The following is a 27,723-nucleotide window of genomic DNA, read 5'->3' as shown; positions in this document are numbered from 1 at the left end:
AGTCATCCTCAAAGAACAGAACTGGTTGTCAAAGACCTGATTTTTTTTATGAGGTTGCGATCCTTTGACATGTTCGCTCGGGTGGCTGCTTCCACTGATTATCCGGGTCACATGACCGAGGTGAGCAGGTCTCTTGAGAGAGGGGGAAGGAGTGCACTTCTTTTGTAATTTCCAGGCTAGTGGTTTAGCACAGCTGAGTAACTTGTGCTTCGTTCCCTTCCCCCCAGACATCAATCCTCAGCGCTCCTTCCCGGAGGACGACGAAGGGTTGCCAGGTGCCGTTTATAAACCCTTGAGTAAAGCAGAAATGAAAGGTACACAAACACACCTTGCCATTCAAACCTGGGAAATAAACAATGACTCTTGGCTCCCAGGCGATATCTTCCCGCACACTTTCGTATTTCCTGAAGAGAGCTCTAACGTCAACACCCGCGAGGCCATTTCTTGCTAGTGTGTCTTCATCGGTTTGGGATTTTTCCAGCTTGCAAAAGCCAGAAGAAATAAACGAGCGAGAACGGGCTGCATCTGGTCATTGGCGACGTTTACATGCCACCAAATAATCCATTAGTAATTGGATTGACGGCTCATTCAGACTGAAAAGCCTACTCGATTCGATTGAGCTCGATACTAATTAAATTTCGATCGGATTGAAAGGGGTGGTTTATTCCTTTTCTAATCCGATCGAGAGAACATGTAAACACTTGATCGGATTGCAAACTGAAACTGAAAGGACTGCACGTAGAAATAGCGCAATGACGTAGAAATAGCGCAATGACGTAGAAATAGCGTAATGACACGCGGAACGAGCAGTTCTTCATGTTGAATAAAGTGTCGTATAAACGAGTGTCCCGTCCTCCTATAATCCTCCTTTCTCTGCGTCTGTGAAGTGGAGCAGGACAACGGCCCTCCAGTCCTGGTTTCAGACTCTCATCCACACACGACTGGTTTTGTCCATTTTTACTGCGTGATAAATATAAGCAGCGGCACAACGGTTCATATGCTCATAGTCTCCAAATTATGACCAGAAATTAGGATAAAGGTCCTTTCACACTGGACGCGATTTTGACGCACGAATAATTCGCGCGATGGTTTTATTTTGTGATCAGCTGTTTGTGTAATGAGCGCTTCCACACCGAACGCGAATGTGCTGCGGCGAAAAAACGACTTTTATTTTTTCCACTTCGATGTCTGTGCTGTGTAGGCTAGCAGGCTAAACTACATTTGGAATAGAAAGCTAACACTATTATCGTCAAAGACAGAGATAGAGACCGTGTTTACTTTAAACGTAACAAAATGTAGTGAGACTATTTAGGGCTGCTTTTAGTATACTATACATTCTTTGTGTGATATCTACAGTTTCTAGTTGAATGATTGTAACTTGTTACTTCGTGTGTTACATGTAATGTGTGTTGACATTACAAAACGCACTGTGTTTAGTTGAAGACGCAAAAAAACTGTGGAAAAACCTCAGGGACACCCATGTGAGAAAAAGGAGAGAGGAAAAGGAAACTAAAAGTTGACATTAGACTCTCTGTTCTTTAAGATTGGGTGCAACCAAAACCTTCTTCCAACAACCAAACTGTACTAAGCTACAGTTAGTCCAAAATGCCGCCGCTAGAGTTCTAACTAGATCAAGAAAATATGATCATATAACACCAATTTTATCATCACTGCATTGGTTACCTATAAAGTCCCGTATTAATTACAAGGTATTGCTACTGACTTATAAAGCCCTAAACGGCTTAGCTCCAGTCTATTTAACCGATCTTCTATCGCCCTATAATCCATCGCGCTCTTTAAGATCACTAAATTCGAGGCTTTTGGTCATACCTAGGATATCCAGATCCACCAAAGGAGGGAGAGCATTTTCGCATTTAGCTCCAAAACTCTGGAATAGTCTTCCGGATACTGTTCGTTGCTCAGACTCGCTCTCCCAGTTTAAAACTAGATTAAAGACGCATCTCTTCAGCCAGGCATTCATATAATATTTTTAATCTTACAGTTAAATCCGGCCTCTAGTTCATAAACGCCAGAGGAGAACTGGCCCCCGACTGAGCCCGGGTTCTCCCAAGGTTTTTTTTTTTCTCCATTAGGTCACCTGATGGAGTTTTTCGGTTCCTTGCCACTGTTGCCTTTGGCTTGCTCAGTTGGGGATATTTGGGGATATTTAATTTAATTAATCAATCAACGATACTATTGATCAGCATTACCAAACGTGGACGTTCCACTAGAAACAAACATTGATGTATTGTTTTAATTTAATACTGTGAAGCTGCTTTGATACAACCTGTGTTGTGAAAAGCGCTATATAAATAAACTTGACTTGACTTCTTTTCTATCTTTTAAAGAAAATTAAAAGCTCGTCTTCACTGGATGATGATGATGATGATGAAGTGTCCATGTTTTCTCAGCTGTCGGCACGAAAGTTTGGGAATGTTGAAGCTCTGAACGTCACAGACGTCGTAAATTCACGTCGCGGCTGATGTGAATGGTTTTGACGCGAACTATTCGCACACAAACTATTCGCTTATTCGTTTCGTTTTTCCGTTACGCATCCGGTGTGAAAGGGCCTTAAGTCTGCTGTTTAAAACAACTAAAGAACCGATGTAGGAGAATAGTTATTATGCGCAAACAGCGGGAAACTCTATATTCGTGCAGTGAGTGCATATCAAAAAAACAATTCCGATTTGAAGCTTGTGACATATAGACGCGCACATCAACCCGATCACTTGATTAGCGTTCATGTAAACACTACATTCGGATTCATCAATCGGAATGAATTCAGTTCGGTTGAAACAAAAGTTGTTAATGTAAACGTAGCCAATGACTCTTTGTTCCCAGGCGATATCTGCCCGTACACTTCCGTATTACTGAAAGTAACGTGAACACCCGCAAGGCCATTTCTTGCTAGTGTATCTTAATCGGTTTTGGATTTTCAGCTTGCAAAAGCCAGAAGAAAAACACAAGCGAGAACTGGCTGCATCTGGTCATTGTTGTCCAATATTGACAGCGCTGACAGGAACGGAGAAAGCCAGCCCGATCCCGCTGCGAAACACAAGAGCTGGAAGATCTTTGATGGAAGATCTGAGGGAAAAAAAAAAAGGAAGAGACAAAAAGGGAAGTGTGGAACAAAACCAAAAGCAGAGCTTGACCACAAGCCGAGAAAGAAAAAGACAGGCTGGATCTGGCATTGTGTACGCGCTTGGCTCAGCGAGGTCAGTCTGACTGACAGAGAAAAGAAAGAGACGAGATACTAAGAAAAGGAATGAATACCACACTCTCCAAGGCAAACATGACAACCCAACAGGGCTCTTTGTGCGTTTTCCAGACCGGCTTGCCTGAGCCGACATCCACATGTCAAGTGTCTGTCTTCATTACATTCTTTTGGAAAAGGGGACAATAGCCACGACACAAGACTTCTGCTCTGGATTTGGACAAATCCACTGTGTTTATGACAGACACGCCGGTTGGAGAGGTGGAAATGTGCCATCAAGAGAAACAGCTTTCAGACAGATCCAAGGACCTCCTCACAGCAAAGTAAACAACCTCTAATTGTTTGGAAAGGTCTGGCGGTTCTCCAGAACAACATTTGTCTTGCCTACTTCGCCATTTTCCTTTAAAGACATACTTTACAGTCAAAACAAAGATTATTCAGACACCAGTTTTTTTTTTTTTTTTTTTTACTAGTGTGATCAGGACACTATAGTTTATGTAAGTGATGATTGCAAAATAAAGTAAACTAATTCTTCATACAGCGACTACCAGTGACATTTGGACCATAAATGATCCAGACACTTTGAGCTGATCATGTTTTGCTGAAGTGTTTTGTCTTTAATTGCTAATGCTCTTTTTACACACAGACTGAACACAATGAAGCATTGCTTGGTCACTGGTTGAGCTAAACTGGTATTATCTAATTGTGTAGTTAAATTTAACAGCTGACAGATATTCAACATAATTCATGTGTGAGAGTCTAACAGAAGGACGGACAAAACCAGTCAAATATCAACTGAGTTCTGCTCATATTTTATCACCGTTTTCGAAACTATAGCGAATAAACTGTGATAATGTGAGAAATGTTGAAGGCGTCTGAATACATTTTGGTTTGTCTGTATATTACCCTTTTACTTCTGGAAAAGACAAAGTCTTGTGGTTAAGGCTCATTTGAACACCAGAGCATCATGCTTTCAAGACGTTAAACGCAGGACTGGTTATGGCTGCCATCCAATAAAAAGAGAGAACTTGCTCCAAAGATATTCCCACAAAGGACAGCCAGGACTTGGTTTGCGTGTGTAGAGGTTTGCCACCCGGACTCAGGCATCGGAACAACTCTGGCCTGGCAAAGACTCAAGATAGTTCTGCTAAAGCCAAGCTAACGTTGCACCAGCTCACCACAGGAGTGTTTTTCCGGAGAGGAACTTCAGGAGCCATAAAACTCTGGAAGATTTGACATTTCAGAGTGTCAGTAGGTGGGAACGGCAAGAGAAGAGGCTCTTGGCGTAGACCATAGACTGTAAAACAAAAGATGGACGACGCCCCTTCACTCTCTTCCATTGGTGAAAAGTGAAGCCGCCAAAGTCCCTAATATGGCGCTGATTTGGGACCTGATTCTGCGCAGTAGTGAACGTGAAGTGGAGTCGCGATATCAAGGTCCGGCCCTCACTCACACACACACACTCACTACAACGTTTACTGCTGAGAAACTCATTGTGTCAGCGTGAAATAAACAGTTATGGACATGTATAAATTAAAGTTGAAGCTCCAATCTCCTCCCGAAAATCCCCCCAAAAAGTCTGTTGGTGCCTCAGTGACTTCATTTAGAGAAGCTGTCAATCACAGCTGTCAATCATGACGTCACATTCCAGTTTTTAAAGCATCAAATAACTAAGACCAAAGTTATTTAAAAAAACGAACACTTAAACTTACATCAGCGTGATAAAAACTACCTAAAATGACAGAAAACATCTTTGGAAAAAATGTATTTGAAGTGTAATTTGATTGTTTAGTTTCCATTGCGATCGATGGAAGGGCGCTCGATTAGAGGCGCGATCGAGGCGCTTAGGCTTCACTTTTCAGGACTCGGCGTAGACATGCATGTTGCTACGCTGATCTTGCAAAACGTCACTTTCTATGAGCTTTTTTTCTCTCCCAATATACCATCTACTTTCTGTGAACTAGGGTTGGGTATCGTTTGAATTTTAATGATTTCGATTCCTAATTTCGATACCAATAAGGTGTAAAAAAAAAAAAAAAAAAAAAAAACGTAGATATCATTCACATTTAGTCTTATTGCAAAACATTTAATTGTAGCGGAATATCATGAATAATAATCAACAGGCTAAAGAACACTTAAACAAGGAACACTTGCCTGTGGTTTAAAAATACCTTAGAAAACAACTAGCCTAACTATTAGGGCTGGGTAAAAAAATATTGATTTCTCGTTTTTAATCGATTCTCATTTTTACAAAACGATATTGATTCTTAAATCCCAAGAGTCGATTAATCATCCTGTTTTCAGTTGATGAATGAATGGAACATTGTAGCGCGCATCCCATCCAATAAATCACTATAATCTTTGTGCTTTGTTATTATTGATATGAAACAAAGTCTCAGATTTCAAATTACATCCATTTTCTTATGAAATTCAAAAACATTTACCATTTTGGCGCTGTGGCGTGAGATCGCTCTGGCTCAGCTCTAGAGAAGCACATGATCTTCTCTTCCGCATTAATAACACCAGTTACAGCGCGAAATAAACATGAATGAGCTTCTGAAAGTGTGTTAAAGATAGAGGACAACTTATCGAAGTCCGTATCATGTGACATGGAGTCGCTCAATCAGTGTTTCAACCGTGGAAAGACGTCAGTAAAACAGCTTGTAAACAATGTCATGTAACGTCACATTTACCTCAGAAAAACCAGATCCAGTGACCATAAACTCGTTAGTCAGCGAGAAAAATTAACTCTAGAGAGGAGCATTTTGCTAAATATATGCACCATATTTACGTAATAATTATAATTTTTAATGTTCTTCAATATTTAATGCATGTTTGAATAAATCTGGAAAGTTTTTTATGACAGCCACCATTTAAATTTTTATATAAATTTCATATAACTTTATTATTATAAAAATAAATAAAAGTGTATTTTAAGTGTTTGTATACAAATCAACAAATTTTCCTTGAGAAAATTTGCAATGTATTGTGTACCTAATATGCAAAATAATCAATATTGAATCGAAATCGAATCGAATTGAGAAATGTGTGTCAATACCCAGCCCTACTAACTAAGTTAAAATTTAAAGCATTATTAAAGACAAGTAAACACTCAGTAATTAAAAAAGAACAAATGAAAAATTAGCAATCTAAACAATTAGATCGGCCCTCTTCTGAACGGAGGAGGAGCAGAAGCACATTTGCATTTAAAGAGACACACACACACACACAAAAACTGCACGTTTTTGCTCACACCCCAAAAGGGTCAAATTTGACAAGCGATAATAAATGATCCGAGGGGTTTTTGAGCTGAAAATTCACAGACACATTCAGTGGACACCAGAGATTTATATGACATCTTGTGAAAAGGGGCATAATATGTCACACTGAAATGCTCACAGAGGAATCGAAATGTTAATTTTATAACAAGTATCCGATTCCTGACCTCAAGTATTGGAATCGAATTTCGATTCCCAACCCTCCCATGAACCCCCCATTATTGGCTCTGGTTTTGAGGAGCTGTCACTGGTGGATGGAGGAGGGATTGGGGCATTTCCATCTCCTCACGCTGACAGCTCAGGAGGAGGCCGATCTTTGATCCACACGGGTCTCTGTAAATGCTGCAGTCCCAAAGGTCAGCATTTGGTAGTCAAATTACACAGCTAAGAGGAGCTTCAGCCTTTAGGTGCAAATGAACATGACTTTAGTTAAACAGAACGCAACATTTTAGACGAGAATCACATACATATGCAGGAACAATTCATGCACCAGTGATGCAGAAACACTAGCCAGCTGTGCAAGTTCATTTCTGTAGGCTGGTGTGATTTATTCTGACTGCTAATACCTATAACTAGGGATGCACTGATATGAACATTATGGCTGATACCGATAACCGATAATTCTTTATATTTGCAAGCCGATAACCGATATATTGGCTAATAAATCTAAATAAATCCTATTTTTATACAATTTCTGAGAGCCTGATTGCAAAAACAAAAGTCGCACCATGTCCCAAGCACACGATTATAATGTTCGTATTATAATTGTATGTAGCCGATATAACAAGTGATTTTAATCATATTTCAAGCCATTCAAAACCATCATGTTGAACAGTGCGCATCTGAAGTGTCTGAAGGAAATAATCCATTATTAAACTGCTTTAATATATTGGCCAAAATCTTCTTATCAGGCCGATAATGATAACATTAAAAATTAACATATATTGGCCGATATCTATTTTAATTGTAAAAAATTAACCACAAAAGTCATTACTGATTCTTGCTGAATGAGATATCATTAGTGAGAACTAAATGAAAATAAATTAAAATAAACTAAATTCCAATATCGGTCTTTGGACCAAAACTATAGTTATCTGAAATAAAAATAAATAAATAAAAACTAACATTACTAGAAGTTTAAACTAAAATGCAAATATATTTTCATGAATACAAAACCATGATTTTTTTTTCCATTTTATATAAAATGCTAGTTTTTCAGAGAAACGAGTATGTGAACCACCCGACATGAATTATATACATAATTTTAATAGCATTGCCATTCACAACCAGGGTCTACCATGTGCATATTAAAATATTTTCAGTCAAAGTGATTCTGCACGATCGCATCTAAGCCCAAATGTGTCCGGTTGCTCAAATAACCGAAATCAGCCAAAGAGCACAGCGAGACTTACTTGTGTGTTAGTGACACTGCTAAAACAGAAGCTGAATTGTCAGGTTAATTTGCCTGTAAATGCCTGCTAGCCTATAAAAAAATACAACTCGCCCCGGGGGACAGTCTGACAGCAACTTCCACAGCAAATAACACACACACACACACTTCACCGGCCTGAGGAATGAAACACAGAGAGAGGTTCATTATCAAACTGCAAATGTCTGGATTTTGTTTGTTTCCAGCACAAACACAAGCAGACGGCTAATGTCTAGTCCTGACGCTTACATCTGAACTGTTTGGCACGGGTCCTAGATGAAAAACACCAGTTTTTATGGGGGAAAAGCGTTTCTGTCAGTCACCAGCTCAAGCCAAGCTGGAATTAGCGTCCAGGGAGCAAAACAAAGCAAATATAAGCGTGTTTTCTCTAGTGTGCACTTTTCTAGATGAGTAACAAGCACAAAACAGGCTTGATTATTTATATATACACACAATATCCTATTGGAAATCCATATTAAACATTGTTGCGAGCCGACAGACATCACTGAAATAAGCGTCCTGAGAAATCACAGAGTGTCAGCCAAACAGAAAACGAGCCAATCGGAAGCGTTATTGGAGGATGGGGGTTTGACGTGATCCAATTCATTCATTGTGGCAAAATGGTAAAATCGTTTAGAGCATTGATTGAGATAACAGGAAAAAACACACAAATAAATCATCTTATCAGATCTATCAGTTTATAAACCTGTCTTCATTAGGGCTGCATCTAAATCAAACGCAATATGACTGTAATATATATGACACACTATGTGGTAATTTAGTATCACTAATATGTGATTATAGTTTTGTTAATATTATAAATTAAATATTTTTCTGTTTTCATTTTAATTTAGGTTATAGTGTTTGTAATTTTGTTGTAATTTTAGTTTGTTTTAGTTATTTATATTGCTGGAAAACGATTAATCAAATAAAAAATAACAGTTTGTTTACATAATATATGTGTGTGTACTGTGTATAATTATTTTGTATACATAAATACACACATATGCATGTATATATTTAAGAAATATTTGCATGTATATACTGTGTGTGTGTGTGTGTGTGTGTGTGTGTGTGTGTGTGTGTGTGTATATATATATAATGTATGTATATATGTGTGTGTGTGTGTGTGTGTGTGTGTGTGTATGCATGTATATATATAATTTATATTATACATAAATATAAATATTTTATAAATAAATAACACAGTTTTCTTAAATATATACATGCATGTGTGTATTTATATGTGGGTCAATGACGTGATGGGTCATTTTTTTTTGTCCAAAGGCCTTAATAATAATAAAAAAACAAATATATAACATCCAAAGTATGTAAGGTAGTACAACTTGATCTCTTTTACTGAATCCAAAAGGTTTTAATTATATTTTACTACATATAAAGGTATTTTAAAGATTTTGAAGTGTCAAAATGTCATTCGGTAAAAACCGATATAGTAACTATTTAAATGGAATAATATTGTTTTTAATAACTAAAGGAACTACAATAATACAAATATAAAGCAGATAAGGCTCTTTTTTTTACATTTCCCCTTTTCTCCTTTCCCTGTAAAATGTTTTACTTGAATATGTTGGAGTGTTTAGAGTAGTCCGATAAATGATTACATTTATGAGATCAGTGATAATTTGTTTTAATATTTCTTCTGTGGTACACACTATATACTATCTCAACATCAATGTCAAATCAGTTTTTAACTTTCAAATCAGTGGTTAAACCGAATGACTTTTTTGGTGACATTTTTTCCATCTTGTAAAAAAATGACAAAAAACAGTGTTAATTGATTGTACAAACCACAAAATCTTAAACTAAAAAAACTAAGTAAACTAAAAAATGGTTTCAAATACAGTTATATCTCCATTCTATTTTTTTACACTTTTAAAAACCTTATTCGTCAATGACCCATATACAAATATGATTTGCATATATTCCCATTCTCACGTTTTGGTGATTCCCAAGTTATTTTTTGTTATTGAGGTTTTAATCGGGCCCGGTCGGGCAAAACATCCACTCGTCTCGGACAAGCGTTAATGCCGAGCCCTGAACCTGGAGCAATTTAAATCATAACTGCAATATTTATCAAGGGAAAAAACACAATTCGATTTTGTTCCCCCCATGACTTTGAACACAACAGCGCTGACATGTTTAACTGATCCATCCGGCTCTTACCGTCCTCGGTCTCCTGCCAGACGATGCCCTCCAGGTTGACGCTGGTTCCAGGTTCACAGGGACCCAGACACTCGGGCTCGGTGGCCAGAGCCACGTCAGAGGTGTTGACGGCCACGGAGCGTGTGCGCACCATGATCTGCTCGCACGACGACGAGACGTCGGTGCTGAGGGCCGGCGCGAGGAGGTGGAGCGGTGGAGGCGCCGGCGTGGACACCGGAGACTCCATCTGTGGGACATTACAGAGAGGACTCGGTTAGATCGGGGTCACCACAACATCATGAGACTCTATCGAAACATGGTGTGTAAACCGGCTAGAGGAAGCACACCTGCAGGACCATCTCAAAGCACTCAATTATTACAGTAACGCTTATGAACTGCACCTATACAGCATTTATTAATCTTTGTTAATGTTAATTTCAACATTTACTAACACTTTGTAACAATTCTGTTAACATTAGTTAATGCACTGTGAACTAACATGGACAGCTGGATTTTTATTAACTAACGTTAACAAAGATTAATAAATACTGTAATAAATGTATTGCTCATTGTTAGTTCATACATTAGCTAATGTTAACTTATTGTAAAGTGTTACCGTTATTACTGTACGGTGACAATGAATAACCCCAATGTGAGACGCCCAACAAATGAATGTGAAACTGTTTAATACAAAAAAAATTAGAGCTGTGAAAAGATTCATCGCATCCAAAATAAAAGTTTGTGTTTACATAATATATGTGTGTGTACTGTGTATAATTATTTTGTATATATAAATAAACACATACGCATGTATATATTTAAGAAATATTTGCTGTATAAATATGTATGCATCATATATATATATATATATATATATATATATATATGAAAAATAATTCTTAAAAATATATGCATGTTTGTGTATTTATATATACCAAATAATTATACACAGTACACACGCATATATTATGTAAACACAAACTTTTATTTTGGATGTGATTAATTGTTGCCCAGCACTAAAAAAATATATAAATCATGTACAACAAGAAAGTGTATTAAATAAAACAGGTACAGTTTGAGATCACGTTGACTTTAAAATGTAATCACCATCGTGTCTGAATGCGTATTCGGCAACACAGTCAAATGTAAAATCTGTAGAAAGTGAAAGAAGCAGCAGAGAGCTGAAATGAAGAGGACACGAGGAAGACCTGGCTGGATGTTAACGAGGGACGACTAGAGAAACACACACATTTGTTGCTATCGTGACTCGCAGCTTGTTCACAGGCCGCTCCAGACTGAACCGAGGCTGCGAGTGATAAAGCAGCTGGTGTGTGCAATGCCAAGGTCGTGGATTTGATTCCCAGGGAATGCCTGAACTGATTAAATGAATTCAATGCCAGTTGCTTTGGAGTAAAGCATCAGCCAAATGCATGAATATAAATGAAAAATGTAAGATGTTTGAACAAACCGTCGCCTGGGTAAAAGACGATGATGAAACAGGCTTTACTCGTGTCTAATGCATTTCTCAGTGCATGTTCAGCGGCACTGATTCAGCACAGCTGATTAAATCCTCTGGTGCTCTTCGCGTGTCGGTCAAAAATGACAGAATTAAAAAAAAAAAAAAAAAAATTTCAATGAAATGAATGTACTATATTTTAGTTCGATAATGTTTTTTTATTTAATATTTTGTATTTTTAGGGGATTTTGTGGTACTAAATTATGGTTACACTGTATTTATAATCCATTCACTTTTTAAGCATAGACCTGAAAATGTAATTTCCAACTTAAACTGTCGTAAATCTTGAATGCTTTAGAGCAGTGGTCTTCACTATTTTATTCATGAGAGCCTGCACTGATAGGACAAAGTCAGTAGGAGAGCCATTTTTACCGCAAAGTATACAAAAGTTACATCCAGTCATAAATACCATGTCTGCTTATCAATCTGTCACCCCTGAACATACATGCAATGCAATAAATACAAAAGGGTGGAAAAACAACAACAACATTATTTATGATTTATCAGTCAAATTTGTAACTGAGACAAGATGATTTCCCTTAATGACAAAAAAGCAGGATTTCTAGAATATATTCATCATAGAATGACCTTAAGTTATTTTTTTCTACATTAGCCTATAGGCCTAAGTCACAAGATTCAAATCGGAATCGATTTTTTGACATGCGCACACTGCACAAATATACAAAGTTTCCCGCTGTTGTCGCTTAACCATTCTCCTACATTGGTTTTAAACAGCACACTTAATATTTATCCAATTCTGGTCATAATTTGGAGACTTTGAACATATGAACCGTTGTGCCGTGCTGTTTGTATTTATCATGCAGTAAAATTTTAAATTTTTAATTCGTCTGTGGATGAGAATCTGAAACAAGGACTGGTGAGCCGTTGTCCTGCTTCACTTCACAGATGCTGAGTGAAAGGAGAATTATAGAATGACAGGACACTCATTTATATGACACTTTATTCATCAGGAGAACAGCTCGTTCAGCGCGTCATATGTCGTCCTTTCAGTTTCGGTTTTCAATCGATCAAGTGTTTACATTTTCTCTCTATAAACCACCCATTTCAATCCGATCAAAATTATTTGTAATAGAGCTGGCACTTTGAGTTTTTAATGGGTTATGTTATAGCCCTACTTGTTTTTAATGTTTTTATGAAATATCTGTGACTGCATGATCATATCACCGTATTATTTACCACCATGCGAGCCACAAATTAAAGCTTGGCGAGCCGCATGAGGCTCGCGAGCCGCGCAATGAGTAACACTGCTTTAGAGCGACAGACTGAAGTTTGATCTCTTTTTCGACACTTGGCAGATTATTGCTGAAGTGAAAAAAGATACAGAATTTATTGTTATTAAAAATGCACAAAAATACTATGAAATATATATTTTCAAAAACACATTTTACTCTAAAACTGCTAGAAAATCAAAGCCATAAATCTAAACAAGTTGTGTTCCAAATTTGAGCCTGATATCTCAAAGTAATTGCGGTCAGATTGTGTTTGTCTGCAGTACCGAACGCTTCCACTAGAGGAAATTCGTCTCATTCATTTCCAATGCGCTCATTTTTGACTGCGAGGAGCACAAGTGAGACTTTTTTTCAGGACCATTTAACTTTTTCGAATGTCCATGATTTATTTTTATTTTTTGTGTGTGTGTGTGTGTTTACACAGCAAGTGCCAAAAACTTTACCAAGTTTGTACCATTCCGATCAAGTAAAAAATTTCGGTCAAAAATGACCGAAAGAGGGTTAAAACATTACTATGACAAAGATATCGCTGATATCTCAGACTGTGTTCCCCCCATGAATATATGATTGACCTGAAGAATGAAAGCTGTATTATATACTTGGATATTTATATGGGCAATATCACACTCATAACCATGTGAAATGGCTTTATATCAGACGGGCTGCAGTGTTCATTTTGCGTGAAAAGATTGTTTTATCGATAAAAGTAAACAATAATTTCACTAATTATTATATTTCAATAATTCAAGCACTTTTCGAGTACCTTTTCATAAATGTGGCTGTTTTCCAGGGTTTTCCAGGATTTCAATTTCTAAAAGTCGAAGTACGTCAAGCGCTTTAAGCACCTTGCATGAACCCACGACTTGACCGTCACATGGCTTCAGACGGGATTACGGGAGGATTAGACTGAGGGTGTTGCATTCACACACCTGTCCTCTGGTACGATACTGTAAGTAGTTTACACAAACACCACACACACACATCTATACCTGAGGCCTATTAAAGGAGAACTCCGGTCAATTTTAACATTGAGCTCATTTTTTTGTACATTTGGAGTGCTGTCAATACAGAGAACAACTACAAAAAACGGTGTTGCCTACACCGAGTTATTCTATTTTTAAAATTTGCACCCTGTTGACTTCAATAGGGCAAGTAGTAAGCCTGCTTTTTAGCCTCTTAACATCCTTTAAGTGTCATTACAAGTGCACAGAAAATGTGAGTGATTCCTTTAGAGTGATCACGGGTGGATCTGACTGCAGTAGATGTTAGAGATATTAATAAAAAACGAAGTTAATTCAGCCAGCGCTCATACCTTTGTTTACATCCTGTTTTCGGTGGAAGGCCATAGTAATCGATTGTCGAGTTCACGCGCGTGATCATTGGTAACTAAACCTATGCGCGTGAACTCGACAATCGATTACTATGGCCTTCCACCGAAAACAGGATGTAAACAAAGGTATGAGCGCTGGCTGAATTAACTTCGTTTTTATTAATATCTCTAACATCTACTGCAGTCAGATCCACCCGTGTTCACTCGGAAGGAATCACTCACATTTTCTGTGCACTTGTAATGACACTTAAAGGATGTTAAGAGGCTAAAAAGCAGGCTTACTACTTGCCCTATTGAAGTCAACAGGGTGCAAATTTTAAAAATAGAATAACTCGGTGTAGGCAACACCGATTTTTGTCGTTGTTCTCTGTATTGACAGCACTCCAAATGTACAAAAAAATGAGCTCAATGTTAAAATTGACCGGAGTTCTCCTTTAACAGCTCATGTGAAGCCCACTGATGTGGACGATGCTGGAGAAACAGATGGAAAAGACACTAAGACCTTCAAATCCAATCAAATGGCACTAAATGTTTAAATTAAAGGCACAATAATCCAGTGCTCACAGTCTATATCCCAATACAATACACATCATGTTATAATTGAATACACTGCAATATTATTTACAGATACATGATATATCGTAGTTTTAATTAAAATCTATGACAAATTTTTTTTTTCCCCATGAGTAAGACAATACGTAGACGAGACATTAGGTCATTAAACGATGACCGTGACTATATCAACATGCAAAATCGTTGACGACAAAAAAAAATCGGCTACTAAAATGTAGTTAAATACTTTCACATTTGCGATTGCCTGATGACAAGAATTTAAATCCCACAATTTTCTGTTATAATGATACATTTTTGGAATAACTATAAGAAATTTCAGTTTTAATTTTCAAAAGATGTTTCCTGTATTTCCAGTGTATTAATTAATACGATAAATAGCCTATAATAAATCAGTCCATTAGATGAGGTCAAACACCAGGCGTATGAGCTGAGATCCTCCTGATTTCGTCGTATAGGGGAAAGTGCAATAATTCTGATGAAATGTAAAAAATAAATCTCAAATGACAACAATGATTGTGTTTTTAAATTTTAGCAAAATAATAATTATTATCAGTTTTACCTTTATAGAGCATGATGAAAAGTTTTCATTAACTAAAATTAAACTGAGCAGGAAAAGTTTGACAAAATATGATAAAAATTAAAAAGTACATTTGAGACAGGACTAAAACTAAATTAAAAAAGAGCTGTCAAAATTAACACACACACACATATATATATATATATAGGTACCATATCGGTTATCGGCTGATATTAAAATCGTTCAAAATCCATTAGTGTCATATTACATTTACATAAACTTTAACATCATTTAATGCCATAACTAATCAGTGATTGGCTAATTGGACTGGGGAAAATGTATTTAATATAATATAAATGTATTTTATTTTGTATAAAAAGTAGGGATGCAAGGATATGAAAATTTTGCCGATAACGATAACCGATAATTCTTGATATTTGAAAACCGATAACTGATATATTGGCCGATAAATCTAAATAAATCAAAATTTTTCTATCATTTTTTAGAGCCGAATCTGTGCGAATCTGAAGTGTCTCAGCTGAAGGAAATAATCCATTATTAATCGGCTTTAACATATCTGCCAATTTTTCTTATCAGGCCGATAACGATAAAAATGATCATATATCGGCCGATGCCGATATTGTGGCCGATATTATCTGGCATCCCTAATAAAAAGTAAAACGCTAAGTTTTGAATGCTGGATTTAGTATCACAACATTATAATGTACAGTACATGAGAAACGGATATAAATTGTGAGATAAGCAAAGGATTTCATTTAACAGAAAAAAATGTATTCATGCAATATAGAGAAAAATCAGTCTACCGATATATATGATTGTGTGAACACAGCCTGAGCATGTATGATCCGCACAGAGAGACCACCAAACAGCCTCTCGAGTCGCACAGCGTGAGGTGGAATGACTCGAGGGGGGGGGGAAATGCCCTGGAAACAAGAGCTAAATTAATACAGGACCTCAGAGGGAGAGACAGCGAGGTTCAACAAAAACAACGTTTGCTTCCTGGCTCGGTTTCTCATTTGTGGTCTGAAGCACACCATTAGCGGTTCTGAGCTCGTTTTCTTTTAGTTTCCCTCCAAGTTTGGCGCACACCAACCCTGCTCAGAGTCCTGCTCTGCGGTTAACACAAGATTGAGTTTTTCAAACAACTGACACGCCAAGCCAAAAAAATAAATCGTGAAGTTTTTCTTTTTTTTCCCCCCCTAGCCATCGTTTTTCTGAAACTATCATTTAAATCATCTCGAAACTACATCATAATCCAGGCTGACGACAGGCTTTACTTATCAAGTACAATTGTGTGAAATGAATGCCTCTACAGGAAAGAAACATGATCTGCCACTTCTGAAGGCGATGGACGACCCAAGCGAGAGTGACACCTGAGAGGACGCTCGTAAAAGAGCCTTTCCTTGCCAGCGGAGAAGAACTAGGGGGATCCCACTCGCGTCTGGAAAGCATCAGGCAACCTCAGAGCGGATAACATTTCAGCTGTGCAAACGATCTCTCCGAACCCTTGGAGGAGGACGAGCAAATGCTGGGAAGGAAGACTGGAGGAAAGAAATCTACACAAGTAGGATCTGACAGATGCGAGGCTACACCAGATACTTTTCTCATGTATTTTTTTTAAATGACACTGCATAGTCTTCACTGTATATATTAAATATAGATTAATCCTTATTAAAGTTATTCAGTCAAGAGCAGTGAGTGATTTGTCTTTTGTTGTGTGATGAACATTAATGACAGACAGCATCAGGAATATTAGGCTACTGTCACTTTAAGAGCGAATGCACAGATCCAACATACTGATACACATGCGTTTACTTTCTCAATGTTTACGTTCTTTTAAGGATAGACACGGCAGGCAAAAAACGTTTTTTTTTTACTGGTCAATTCTTACTTACTAATAATTCTTATTCTTATTTACTGGTCTTCTTTCAGACTTGTGGTGAAAAAAAGTCCGAAATACTCATTTAGGTCTTTATTTTACTGCACTTTGTCTGTTTGTGTCTGTAGATTTCTCATAAATTCAACACAAGTTGGCTTTCTAAATCCTCCCACTGCTCCGCGATCGCTGTCTGCTCCTGTCATCACACACACCGTTAGAAAGCTCTCTCTCTCCTGTACAATGCTGTCGGATCCAAATATGGTCATTTCCTTTTTATCAGCAACCAATCGTGAAAGCAAAAGGGCTGAATGCGCAATCTTTAAAGCCCGTTTTCTCAAAATGACTTTTCTCTCCGAAATCTCCACTTCAGTAGCACTTATATACACCAAACTTTCCAGTCTTGTACCTAGTTATATTATGAAGACATTTACAGAAGGATTTGTAAATATATTATTCCTATCCTGATTTATATAACATTTTATTCCAAAAAAACATGCCGAAAATAATAATTTTTTAAGGCTATTGACCGTATTTTCTGATTTACAGGATAACAAAAGTAGATATCCATAAATCCCGCTGTAATTTTTTTCCCATCTAATATGTGAACACAATGAATAATTGTTTAACCTGGCTTTATCCAATACTCAGATTTCGTTTTTTTAAATATATGCAAATTAGCGTATATTTAATTAGATATTGCCTAATTTGCATATTTAAACATTAAATTACAGAAAACTTGTAATACATTTTTTTCTCATCTTAATGTAGGTAATCAACTGGGAAAGTTTCATGGTGATATCTGCTAGTTAAAAATTTTACCCTATTCACCTGTAGTGTCTCGCCTTAACACACAACCAACTGCGTTTTTGATTATACTCGCCAAGATGGGCATTATTCTTATTGTCAAGCCCTAGATCTGAATTAGGTTCAGCTTACATGCCTACAAAATCAAAATGTGCCTCGGCCCCCCCCATCTGAGGAAAATCACATCTGTTAAACGAGTGCAACACATTAAAGGGATAGTTCACCCAAACATGTAAACTCTGTCAGTAATTACTCTCCCTCATGTTGTTCAACCCCGTCAGACTTTCGTTCATCTTCAGAACACAAATTAAGATATTTTTGATTAAATCTGAGAGCTGTCTCACTCCTCCATAGGCTTCTCTGTTAGTGAAACTTGCCGGCCCAGAAAGTTAGTAAAGACATTGTTAAAATAGTCCAAGTGACTCCAGTGGCGTAGAAATTTAGATGGAACGGAGGCTCACTATTGGCTGACGCTGGTCATGTGTGTGACGCTGGCCAATCGTGAGCCTCCGTTCTGATGTACAACCCAGAAGCGCTGCGCTGTTACACTACATGAACTCACTCAGAGACACACAGAAGAACATGAAGAGTTGAATAAAGTCATTATTTTTGTGCACAAAAAGTATTCTCGTCGCTTGATGAACTTAAGCTTGAGCCACTGGAGTCTCTTTTAACATTGTCTTTACTAACTTTCTGGGCCGGCAAGTTTCAATAATAGAGAAGCCTATGGAGGAGTGAGACAGCTCTCAGATTTAATCAAAAATATCTTAATTTGTGTTCTGAAGATGAACGAAAGTCTTACGAGGTTGGAACAACATGAGGGAGAGTAATTACTGACAGAATTTACATGTTTGGGTGAACTAACCCTTTAAGTTGAAATGCATTTCCACTACAACCGGCAATGGAAATAACAGATGCCTCGTGCTCAGAGAGCAAAGTAACGTCTAGCCACAACACAATGACCACAGAGGTGGGAGTGCTCGATGACTTCAGTGTTACCAGGGGAAAAAACCCAGGAACGCCTGCCAAGACAAGCTGCTGCTCTTCTGAGACGCGCCGTGTGGCTGAAAACACGGGACATTTCTCTCCTGCGATAAGCACAGAGACAGCTACAGGGAAATCACAAACGCAACTTAGTGCAGCAATATAAAAGCTTTTATTTAGGAGTGCATGATATTACAGTTCTAGTTTAAAACTATTATATTTTGTCAAAATATTATTTAAACAAAATCAATAAATATAATATATAATACACCAAATATAAATAAAAAACCCTGAAAATCTATCACTTTAAAATGCTACACGCTTTTATTTGGGAGTATATGGTAATAAAATTCTTGCCAACCTGATATTGCTCAGATTAAAATAGTTTGAAATTCTTTAATATTTTGTCTGAATATCATTTGAGCAATAAAAAAGTATTTATAAGAAAATAAAATTGTCTAAAAAAGCAAAACGCAAACAGTCAACGCTGAAATAGAGTTTAAGAGTGCACAACATTAAAGTCGTAGTTACAATAATGCTAATAAACAGATTCTATGACTTGATTTATTTATAAATATTTAATATAATAAAGCTATTAATTTATATTATAAAAGAAATAAAAATGTATTTGTCTAAAAAATAAAGCTGTAAATACTAAAATAAAAGTTTTCAAGTGAATTTAACATCACAGCATAGCATAATAATGTAAAGTATATGAGAAATTGATATAGGCTACATTTTTAGATTTGGTAAGGATTTGAATTAATGAGTGTTTTTAAATATTAACTTCAGTGAGTGTTAGATGATGGTAAAATTAATCCAATTAAAATAGATCAAATAGATGCATATAAAATTATAATCTGATATGGATATATTACCAAAAAAAATGTAATATCGGCTTATAACAAGTACTTTTTAGTACATCAAAGTCAAATCATCAATCAACACCTCTCAGCGCGTCGACAGAGTTTAACAAACGCCACGTTATGTTTAGATGTACTTCACTCTAAGAGGCCTTACAGGTTAGCGGCGCTAATCCAAGCTATGTAAACAACAGCCAGCGTCGCGTTCAGAGCTGAAGGGGGAAAAGCGCAAAGAAAAAGGTGTTGGGAGACTTTAAACATCCTCTTGTCAGCCTCACATCCTGAATGAAAGAATCGCTGCAGAGAAACCTGCATTCCACTGCATGAGAAAACAAAGTCTGTTAGCCAATCAATGGCTGAAAAACAAACGGAGAACGAGCCGCGGCTTCCAGCGCTTAAACCAAAACACTTCGGCACTGCCAGACAAAACACGCCGCTCATGCCATGTTGTTGCGCGGGGGCCTGTTTTCTTTAAACGCACAATGTGAAGGTGTCAGATTCAGGATCCCGGGGTTCAAAGGCAAATTCAAAGTGGATGACTGATTAAAAAGACTAAACGTGACCCTGGATCACGTCACCAGTCTCGAGGCGCACGGGTATATGTGTGGCGATAGCCAACAATACATTATATGGGTCAAAACTATCAATTTTTCTTTTATGCCAAAAATCATTAGGATATTAAGTAAAGATCATGTTGCATGAAGATACTTTGTAAATTTCCTACCGTAAATATATAAAACATTCATTTTTGTGAGTGAATGCAGCACAATCATGAACATTAATTGAGAAATATAAAGACGCATTTCTCAAAGTTTTGATATTTTTGCACCTTCAGATTTTCAATAGTTGTATCTCGACCAAATATTGTCCTATATGGAAAGCTTATTTATTCAGCTTATTTTATTTCCAATTTTATGTGACTGGTTTTGTGTAATTAGACTGGCGTAATTAGACACTGCATTTAATTTGCACACAGGTAATGTGACTAATGTTTATTCGGTTCATCAAGCTGTTTTTCCCCCAAATCGGAAAGGCAACAATATTTCCTCTGTACAAGCATATCCAAGCACTTAAAGGAGAACTCCGGTCAATTTTAACATTGAGCTCATTTTTTTGTACATTTGGAGTGCTGTCAGTACAGAGAACAACGACAGAAATCGGTGTTGCCTACACCGTGTTATCCTCTTTTTAAAATTTGCACCCTGTTGACTTCAATGGGGCAAGTTTTAAACCTGCTTTTAGCCTCTTAACATCCTTGATGTGTCATTACAAGTGCACAGGTCATGTGAGTGATTCCTTCAGAGTGAACACGGGTGAATCTGACTGCAGTAGATGTGAAAGATATGAATAAAAGTGATGTTATTTCAGCCAGCGCTCATACCTGTATTTACTTCATGTTTTCGGCTGAAGCCCACAGTAGTCGATTGTCGAGTTCACGCGTATAGGTTTAGTACGTACGATCATGCGCCCGAACTCGACAATCGACTACTTTGGACTTCAGCCGAAAACAGGATGTAAATACAGGTATGAGCGCTGGCTAAATAACATCATTTTTATTCATATCTTGCACATCTACTGCAGTCAGATTCACCCGTGTTCACTCTGAAGGAATCACTCACATGACCTGTGCACTTGTAATGACACATCAAGGATGTTAAGAGGCTAAAAGCAGGTTTAAAGCTTGCCCCATTGAAGTCAACAGGGTGCAAATTTTAAAAAGAGGATAACACGGTGTAGGCAACACCGATTTTTGTCGTTGTTCTCTGTATTGACAGCACTCCAAATGTACAAAAAAATGAGCTCAATGTTAAAATTGACCGGAGTTCTCCTTTAAATAGGACTGAATCCGGTAATATCTCTAAGGTCATAAAACAAATTGGGGCTCTAACTGCCCGGGCCTATAATTAGAGAGCAGGGGTGACTAAAAATCTGATTGATGGAAACCAAAAACGGCCTGTAATTTGAGTTGGAGTGGCCTCTGGAAGCCGCTCCGCTGGCCACATCTGAGGCGGAGAGAGATGTCAAACATCGGTCCGACGGGAACAAAAGCGCATTTACCAAACCATATCATGCGCAAAGACGAGCATCTCGCAAACATCATCAGGAGACGTAACCATCAATAAAAACAAACATTAAGCTGGATGCTGATTGGTCAAAATCATCCACAGACACGTCTTCATTCAGATTAACTCTATAAAGCCTAACGTATCATAGTGAATATGCAAATTTCTACTAAATGATCAACATGATCAAAACCTTCTGTCGTTTGAGTGATAGTTGAGACTGAAGCAAGTAAAAGTCTGAGTATAATTGCACAAACTAAGTGAATTTTTTTACTGATTTTTGTAAAGTAAACATAGGAATAACTTTGATATTGTTAGTAATATTTCCCGATTAACACTTACTGGACTGAAGCAGTTTTGCTTGATTATCCAGACATCGTTTTCTAGAAAAATCCTGAGTATCGAATATGATCAGGCTTTTGAGGAAGGTTTATTTGTTCATCTCTCAATCATCATTGTATTGCATTGCATTATATGTTTTAAAACCAAGAGCTTTGATCATAAATCTAAGCATTTAAATATCATCTTACTAAGACAGATATTATAAGACAGATATTGTGACGACTGATATTTATATGCATTGTATGGATGTATTCACTATACAGTATATATATAGTATAGTACTGTATTTAGTATTCACTATACTGTTATAAAGATCTCATTGATTTACATTACAATCATCAGAACTTCATCTTTTTGTCGATGTAAATATTAGCATCTGCACCAAATTGTGTATTTTTTGCGCAGTTTGCATCTCTGAATAAAATGTACCTGTTTTTTCCTTCATATTTTCAGTGTATTAGAGCCAGATGTATCAAATATGATATTCAAAAAAACATGCATTTATATTTTTAAAAATTATTTTGTGTAAAGGTAAATAAACTACTCCATTTAAAAATATATATATATTTTTCAGCCTTTTTTCTCATATTTCAGGTTTAAAGGCTCGGAAACACAGAGAATCCTTGAGGGGAAACAAAAATATGAGCAAAGGAAACATTTGTGAACCAAAACAGCATCTTCAAATGACGAAAAAGCCTTGAACCACAAGAAGAAAGAAGTGCAAAAGAGCAAAGAGAGGAAAAAACACAACAACAAACGACAGCCACGGCATTACCAGTGCCATCCTCCCCCTCCTTCATAACCCACATTCAGAAGAGATTCAAAACAGACACAGGTCTCATTAAAGCCTGAGTTTCATCTGAGAGTCATCTGTCAACACACACACGCCTGCCTGTCCTATAGTGCCACATTTATTTGTTTTCCAGTTGTTTAACATCGAGGAAGCCAAGCAAACTAACATACCAGTCGTTCTTAAAGGCCTTGATCACCTCAAAATGACAAATCTATCATTTTTTACTCACCTGCATGTTACACACCATCTAACTTTATATTCTGCATATCACAAAAGATGATATTTTGAAGAATGTTTCAGCTGTTTTATATGATGAAAGTCCATGAGAGCAAAACAACACCTCATTGACTTGCATTGTATGGACAAGAACAAAACTAGGGATGCCCCGATATGAACATTTTGGCCGATACAATAATTCTTTATATTTCAAAGCCGATAACCGATATATTGGCCGATAAATCTAAATCCAAATTTTTATATAGGCTAATTTTTGAGAGCATGATTACAAAAACAAAAGTCTCACCATTAAAAGCCATGTCCCAAGCACACAATTATAACGTTATATCTGCCGATATGACAGACTCGTATAAAACTGTATTTTCCTTTTTTGTATTTTCCTTTTTTGAAGCGATTCCAATCATATTTCAAGCAATTGAAACCATTATGTTGAACAGCGTGTATCGGAAGTGTCTCAGCTGAAGGAAATAATCCACTATTTATCGGCCAAATTTTGATATCAGGTCGATAACGATAATATTAAAAATCAACATATCGGCCGATACCGATGCGGTGGCCGATATATTGTGCATCCCTAAACAAAACATGACATTTTATAAAATAGCATCTTTTGTGTTCTGCAGAAGAAATAAAGCCATTCAGGTTCGCTTCTGACATATCAGACAAACAGAACATTTTTCAAGCGACGCAATCAGTGCTGGGCGGTGTGACCAAAAATCCATATCACAGTATTTTTCAAAATTATACCGTTTCCCGTATATGACGGTATTTTCTTTTTCCAAGCATGACTGAGTGTTAACCACATTTTCTACTGATTGAGAGAGGAAATCCTGCAGTAGATTATGGAAGCTTGTTTCCGCCACAAAATAAAATAAAAAAAAGATAATTGCGACTTTTTATCTCACAATTCTGACTTTATATCTCAGAATTCTGACTTTATATCTCAGAATTGTGAGATATAAAGTCAGAATTCTGAGATATAAAGTCAGAATTGTGAGATATAAAGTCAGAATTGCGAGATATAAAGTCACAATTGCGTGAAATAAAGTCACAATTGCGTGTTATAAAGTCAGAATTGTGAGATATAAACTATTCTAAGGTAAAAAAAAAAAAAAAAAAAAGTCCGTCTTTTTTTTTTCCTTAGAATTGCACTTTGTATCTCACAATTCTGAGAAAAGATGTCAGAATTGCGAGATATAAACTCGCAATTACGTGTATATATTGCGGTATATTAAAAATGCATAACAGAAATAAAAACCGGTATGAACCGGTATACCGCCCAGCACTAACGGCAATAACTGCCGGCAAACATTGGTACTATAAGAACCACAACAGTGAACTTCACAAATCAACCAGTCTTTGGCTCACTTTAAATGTACAGATATCAAACGAAGAAATACCCCGATGTGAGATGGAGAGTTTTTCTGCCTGACATCTCCTGGTAACAGCATCCCTGTGGATGTCTTGTTATCTTCCTGTCAGGGAGAAGAGCAGCACTAGCCACTCCACGCGTTCCCCTCGCTTCATCGTGACAGAAGCCCGGCTGCTGACTCGTTATGAGAGCGTGGGGTTTGACGAGCTGACAGGTGAACAGGACAGAGCGGGAAGAGGCCGTCTGAAGCGCTTTAGCCTTGTTTACCACAGAAACCTCGTTACCACACCTCAGCTACAGCAGAAACACACTGTTAGCTCTGCAGACTGTCAGGCGTTATATGCACAGTTAATTTGGTTCAATTGGCCACACGAGCAGAACGCCGCGTAGGCAGAATATCAATTTTGGAAAGCGTGCTGAGAAGCTTGACGCTCTGCATCGATGAAAACACAGCGGGGAAAAGGTTCAGCGCACAAACAATGACACCAAGAGACATTTAATACCTCCTCTGCGTCGAAGCAAACGTTACGATTGGCTCCTAAAAGACGGAGTCTGTTGCCAATCAGATTCGGTTGATTGAGTGGGAGGAAGGCCAAGTGGAGCCCTGTGGGAAACGGGATGAATCGCAAGGAGTTTCCCTTTATCCGACGGCCCTTAGCAACAGCCTCTCAGTGAGAAATCACCTGTTGCTAAGAGAATAAGAGATGCACGTCCTAGCAACAACCGAAGGAGCGACTCTCTCTTTCCTGGAGGAAGAGCGAGAACAGAGAGATGCCACACACACACACACACACACGCACGCAACAAAGCAATTATGAGCGCTGAGAAGAAAAAATAACAGGAACAAAACGAACAGTCTGAAGGCTGATAAAACCACAGCGTCAAATGCAATCTGTAGGAAACAAAACGCTCAGTATGCATCGTTTTCTAATTCAACACGCATCTATTTACCTGTAAGACGCCTCTGTCCGTCTCACCGTTGCGAGATTAACAAGTGTGCATGCATTGCTGTGAATGTGAAAGCGTGTGCATGTGTGAGCGTGTGTGTGTGTGAGTGTGTGTGTGTGTGCATCTGCTGAGCAACCGAAAGAGAGAGAGTCTTGGAAAGGAAGCAAGGAGTGGTAACCTCAACAACACCTGTGTGCAGTTGCTAGCAACCAATAGTGTGTGTTTTCTGTATGTCAGCAGACGCTCACGGCTAAATATGGAGACTTGCTGATGGTGAGAAAAAACTAAACCGACTGTAACACATCACAGTTACACGACCACCTATGCGTTTACTAACATTCACTACTGCAAAAACAAGCCGTTAAGAAATTACTTAAGGTTAAATTAAAACCTTTCATCAAAGTTATACATGAATTTTGAACAATACCCGTTCTGGTCTTGGGACAACTTTGAGGAACTTTTTTGATCCACTTCAAATGTACTGTATAGTAAACACTTGGTCTAAGGCTACAATATTGTACTATTATTCATTAATGTTGCTATTTGTTTTTAAAATATATTATATAGCAATAATGCTAATCATTTTACTATTTTAATAAGTAACACTTGACTAGAGATGTAAATTGATGTGCTGCTCTCTTTCACCAAAGTGCAGATAAAGATTAAGGGCTTTTCACATTAAAACTGCACCTCCAGGCTGTTGAGTTGAACGTTGTGTTTTACAACCGCATCTGGGCTGTTAAAACAAGAAATCAAAGCAAAGCAGAGCCAAGCCTACACGCTTGCACCGTCACCACAACAACATGGCTAAAATTATTAGTTGCTGTTCTAAACCCACCATTTTAACTGATCCATGCAACCAACAAATGGCTCAATGGTCAACACAAGAGTTAAAATCATCAAGACATGGACTAGTTCCTAAATCTGATCTACTGAAGAGAAACACACTGATAGAAACCACAACTGAGTAGAAGTGAAAATCGAAGAGATGATTAGCTTTAATCCTGGTGCCAACTCATACTTGTATCGTGTTCACAATCAGATGTCGTTCTAGTAGGCTTCTCAACAACCAGCAGTCACTGACGCTCCAATTCTCAGTGAAATTTAATGAATTTCAGGCATTCAAAGCACTGTCAGTGTGGACACAGAGTGAAAATGTATAATTAAAACAGAACAATGCACTCATATTGCCAGGGTAGACACTGCTTTTGCCCCAGTTTCTCTTAAGATGGATCAGCGCCAGTTCACATCTGGGGGGCTCTTACTTTCCATGCGTGAAAACAGACAATCCGAGAGGAGAAAACAAGTGGAAGAGAGCGTGGGGGGAATGGGGGTGTTGGGGAATATGCGTTTGTGTGGCCAGAAGAAGAAGAAAAACAGCCAAGTACCGCTCTGAGTAATCTGACCTCGACGCAAGCAAGACCCGAGAGGAAAATCTCCCCTACAGACAGCATAACAATCAAGATAGTGTTTCCTGCGTGGGAAAAAGAAGAAGAAGAAAAAAAACGAGTTCTTGAAGCATACCAGTATTCAGGACAAAACAACCTGCATTAAGCCAGATGGTGGAAGATCAGTCTGCCCAGAGAGAGCAAGAGACCTCAGATTGCCTGATAACCACACAAGCTTTAACGGATGGCTTAGCATCTATTGATTCCATAAGGAAGTGCACGCTAAGCTGTCTGGAACAAAACGAGATTCAAAGTGAAGGCTAACAAACAACTCTAAGTAAATGCACATTAAACAGTGTGTCTACGCACTCCATCTCGGCCCACTTCGACCAATCGGGCACGATCGTTACCGAGACTTGCTCATGATACGCTCAGCTTCAGCGAGACCTAGTGAAGCTTCCTTTCAAGAAAAGAAGGCGGAATTCATTTCATCGTATAAACTCATTAAAATAAGTGCATCCCACTTATTTTAATGAGTTTACACGATGAAATGAATTCCACCACCTTTTCTTGAAAGGAAGCTTCACCGGGAAGATTTACTGGCTGGAAATGGAATTGACCACAACCAGTCGAATACACAGTCGGGACAGCAAACCTAGAGCCGGCAAAGTCTTGTTTCTTCATCTATGGGTTTCAGGAGATTGCTTGTGCAGCTTATATAGCAGTAATGGATCCAAGGTGCTACATAAAGCCCAAGTA

The 27,723-nt window shown here is 37.8% G+C and overlaps 1 protein-coding gene across 2 annotated transcripts in view; it reads right to left on the bottom strand.

Moving 5' to 3' along the window:
• The window catches only part of znf609a (zinc finger protein 609a), a 113,020-nt gene that overhangs the window by 23,747 nt on the left and 61,550 nt on the right, over positions 1-27,723 (bottom strand). For both annotated transcript variants that reach the window (XM_079858935.1, XM_079858936.1), the window contains one exon: positions 10,106-10,331. In XM_079858935.1, coding sequence (XP_079715061.1) covers positions 10,106-10,331 — 226 coding nt within the window. The remainder of the gene's footprint in view (positions 1-10,105; positions 10,332-27,723) is intronic.

The sequence above is a fragment of the Squalius cephalus genome (genome assembly GCF_949319135.1).
Source record: "Squalius cephalus genome assembly, chromosome: 23".
Taxonomy (NCBI): Eukaryota; Metazoa; Chordata; class Actinopteri; order Cypriniformes; family Leuciscidae; genus Squalius; species Squalius cephalus.
This window is presented reverse-complemented; position numbering and strand designations above follow the sequence as displayed.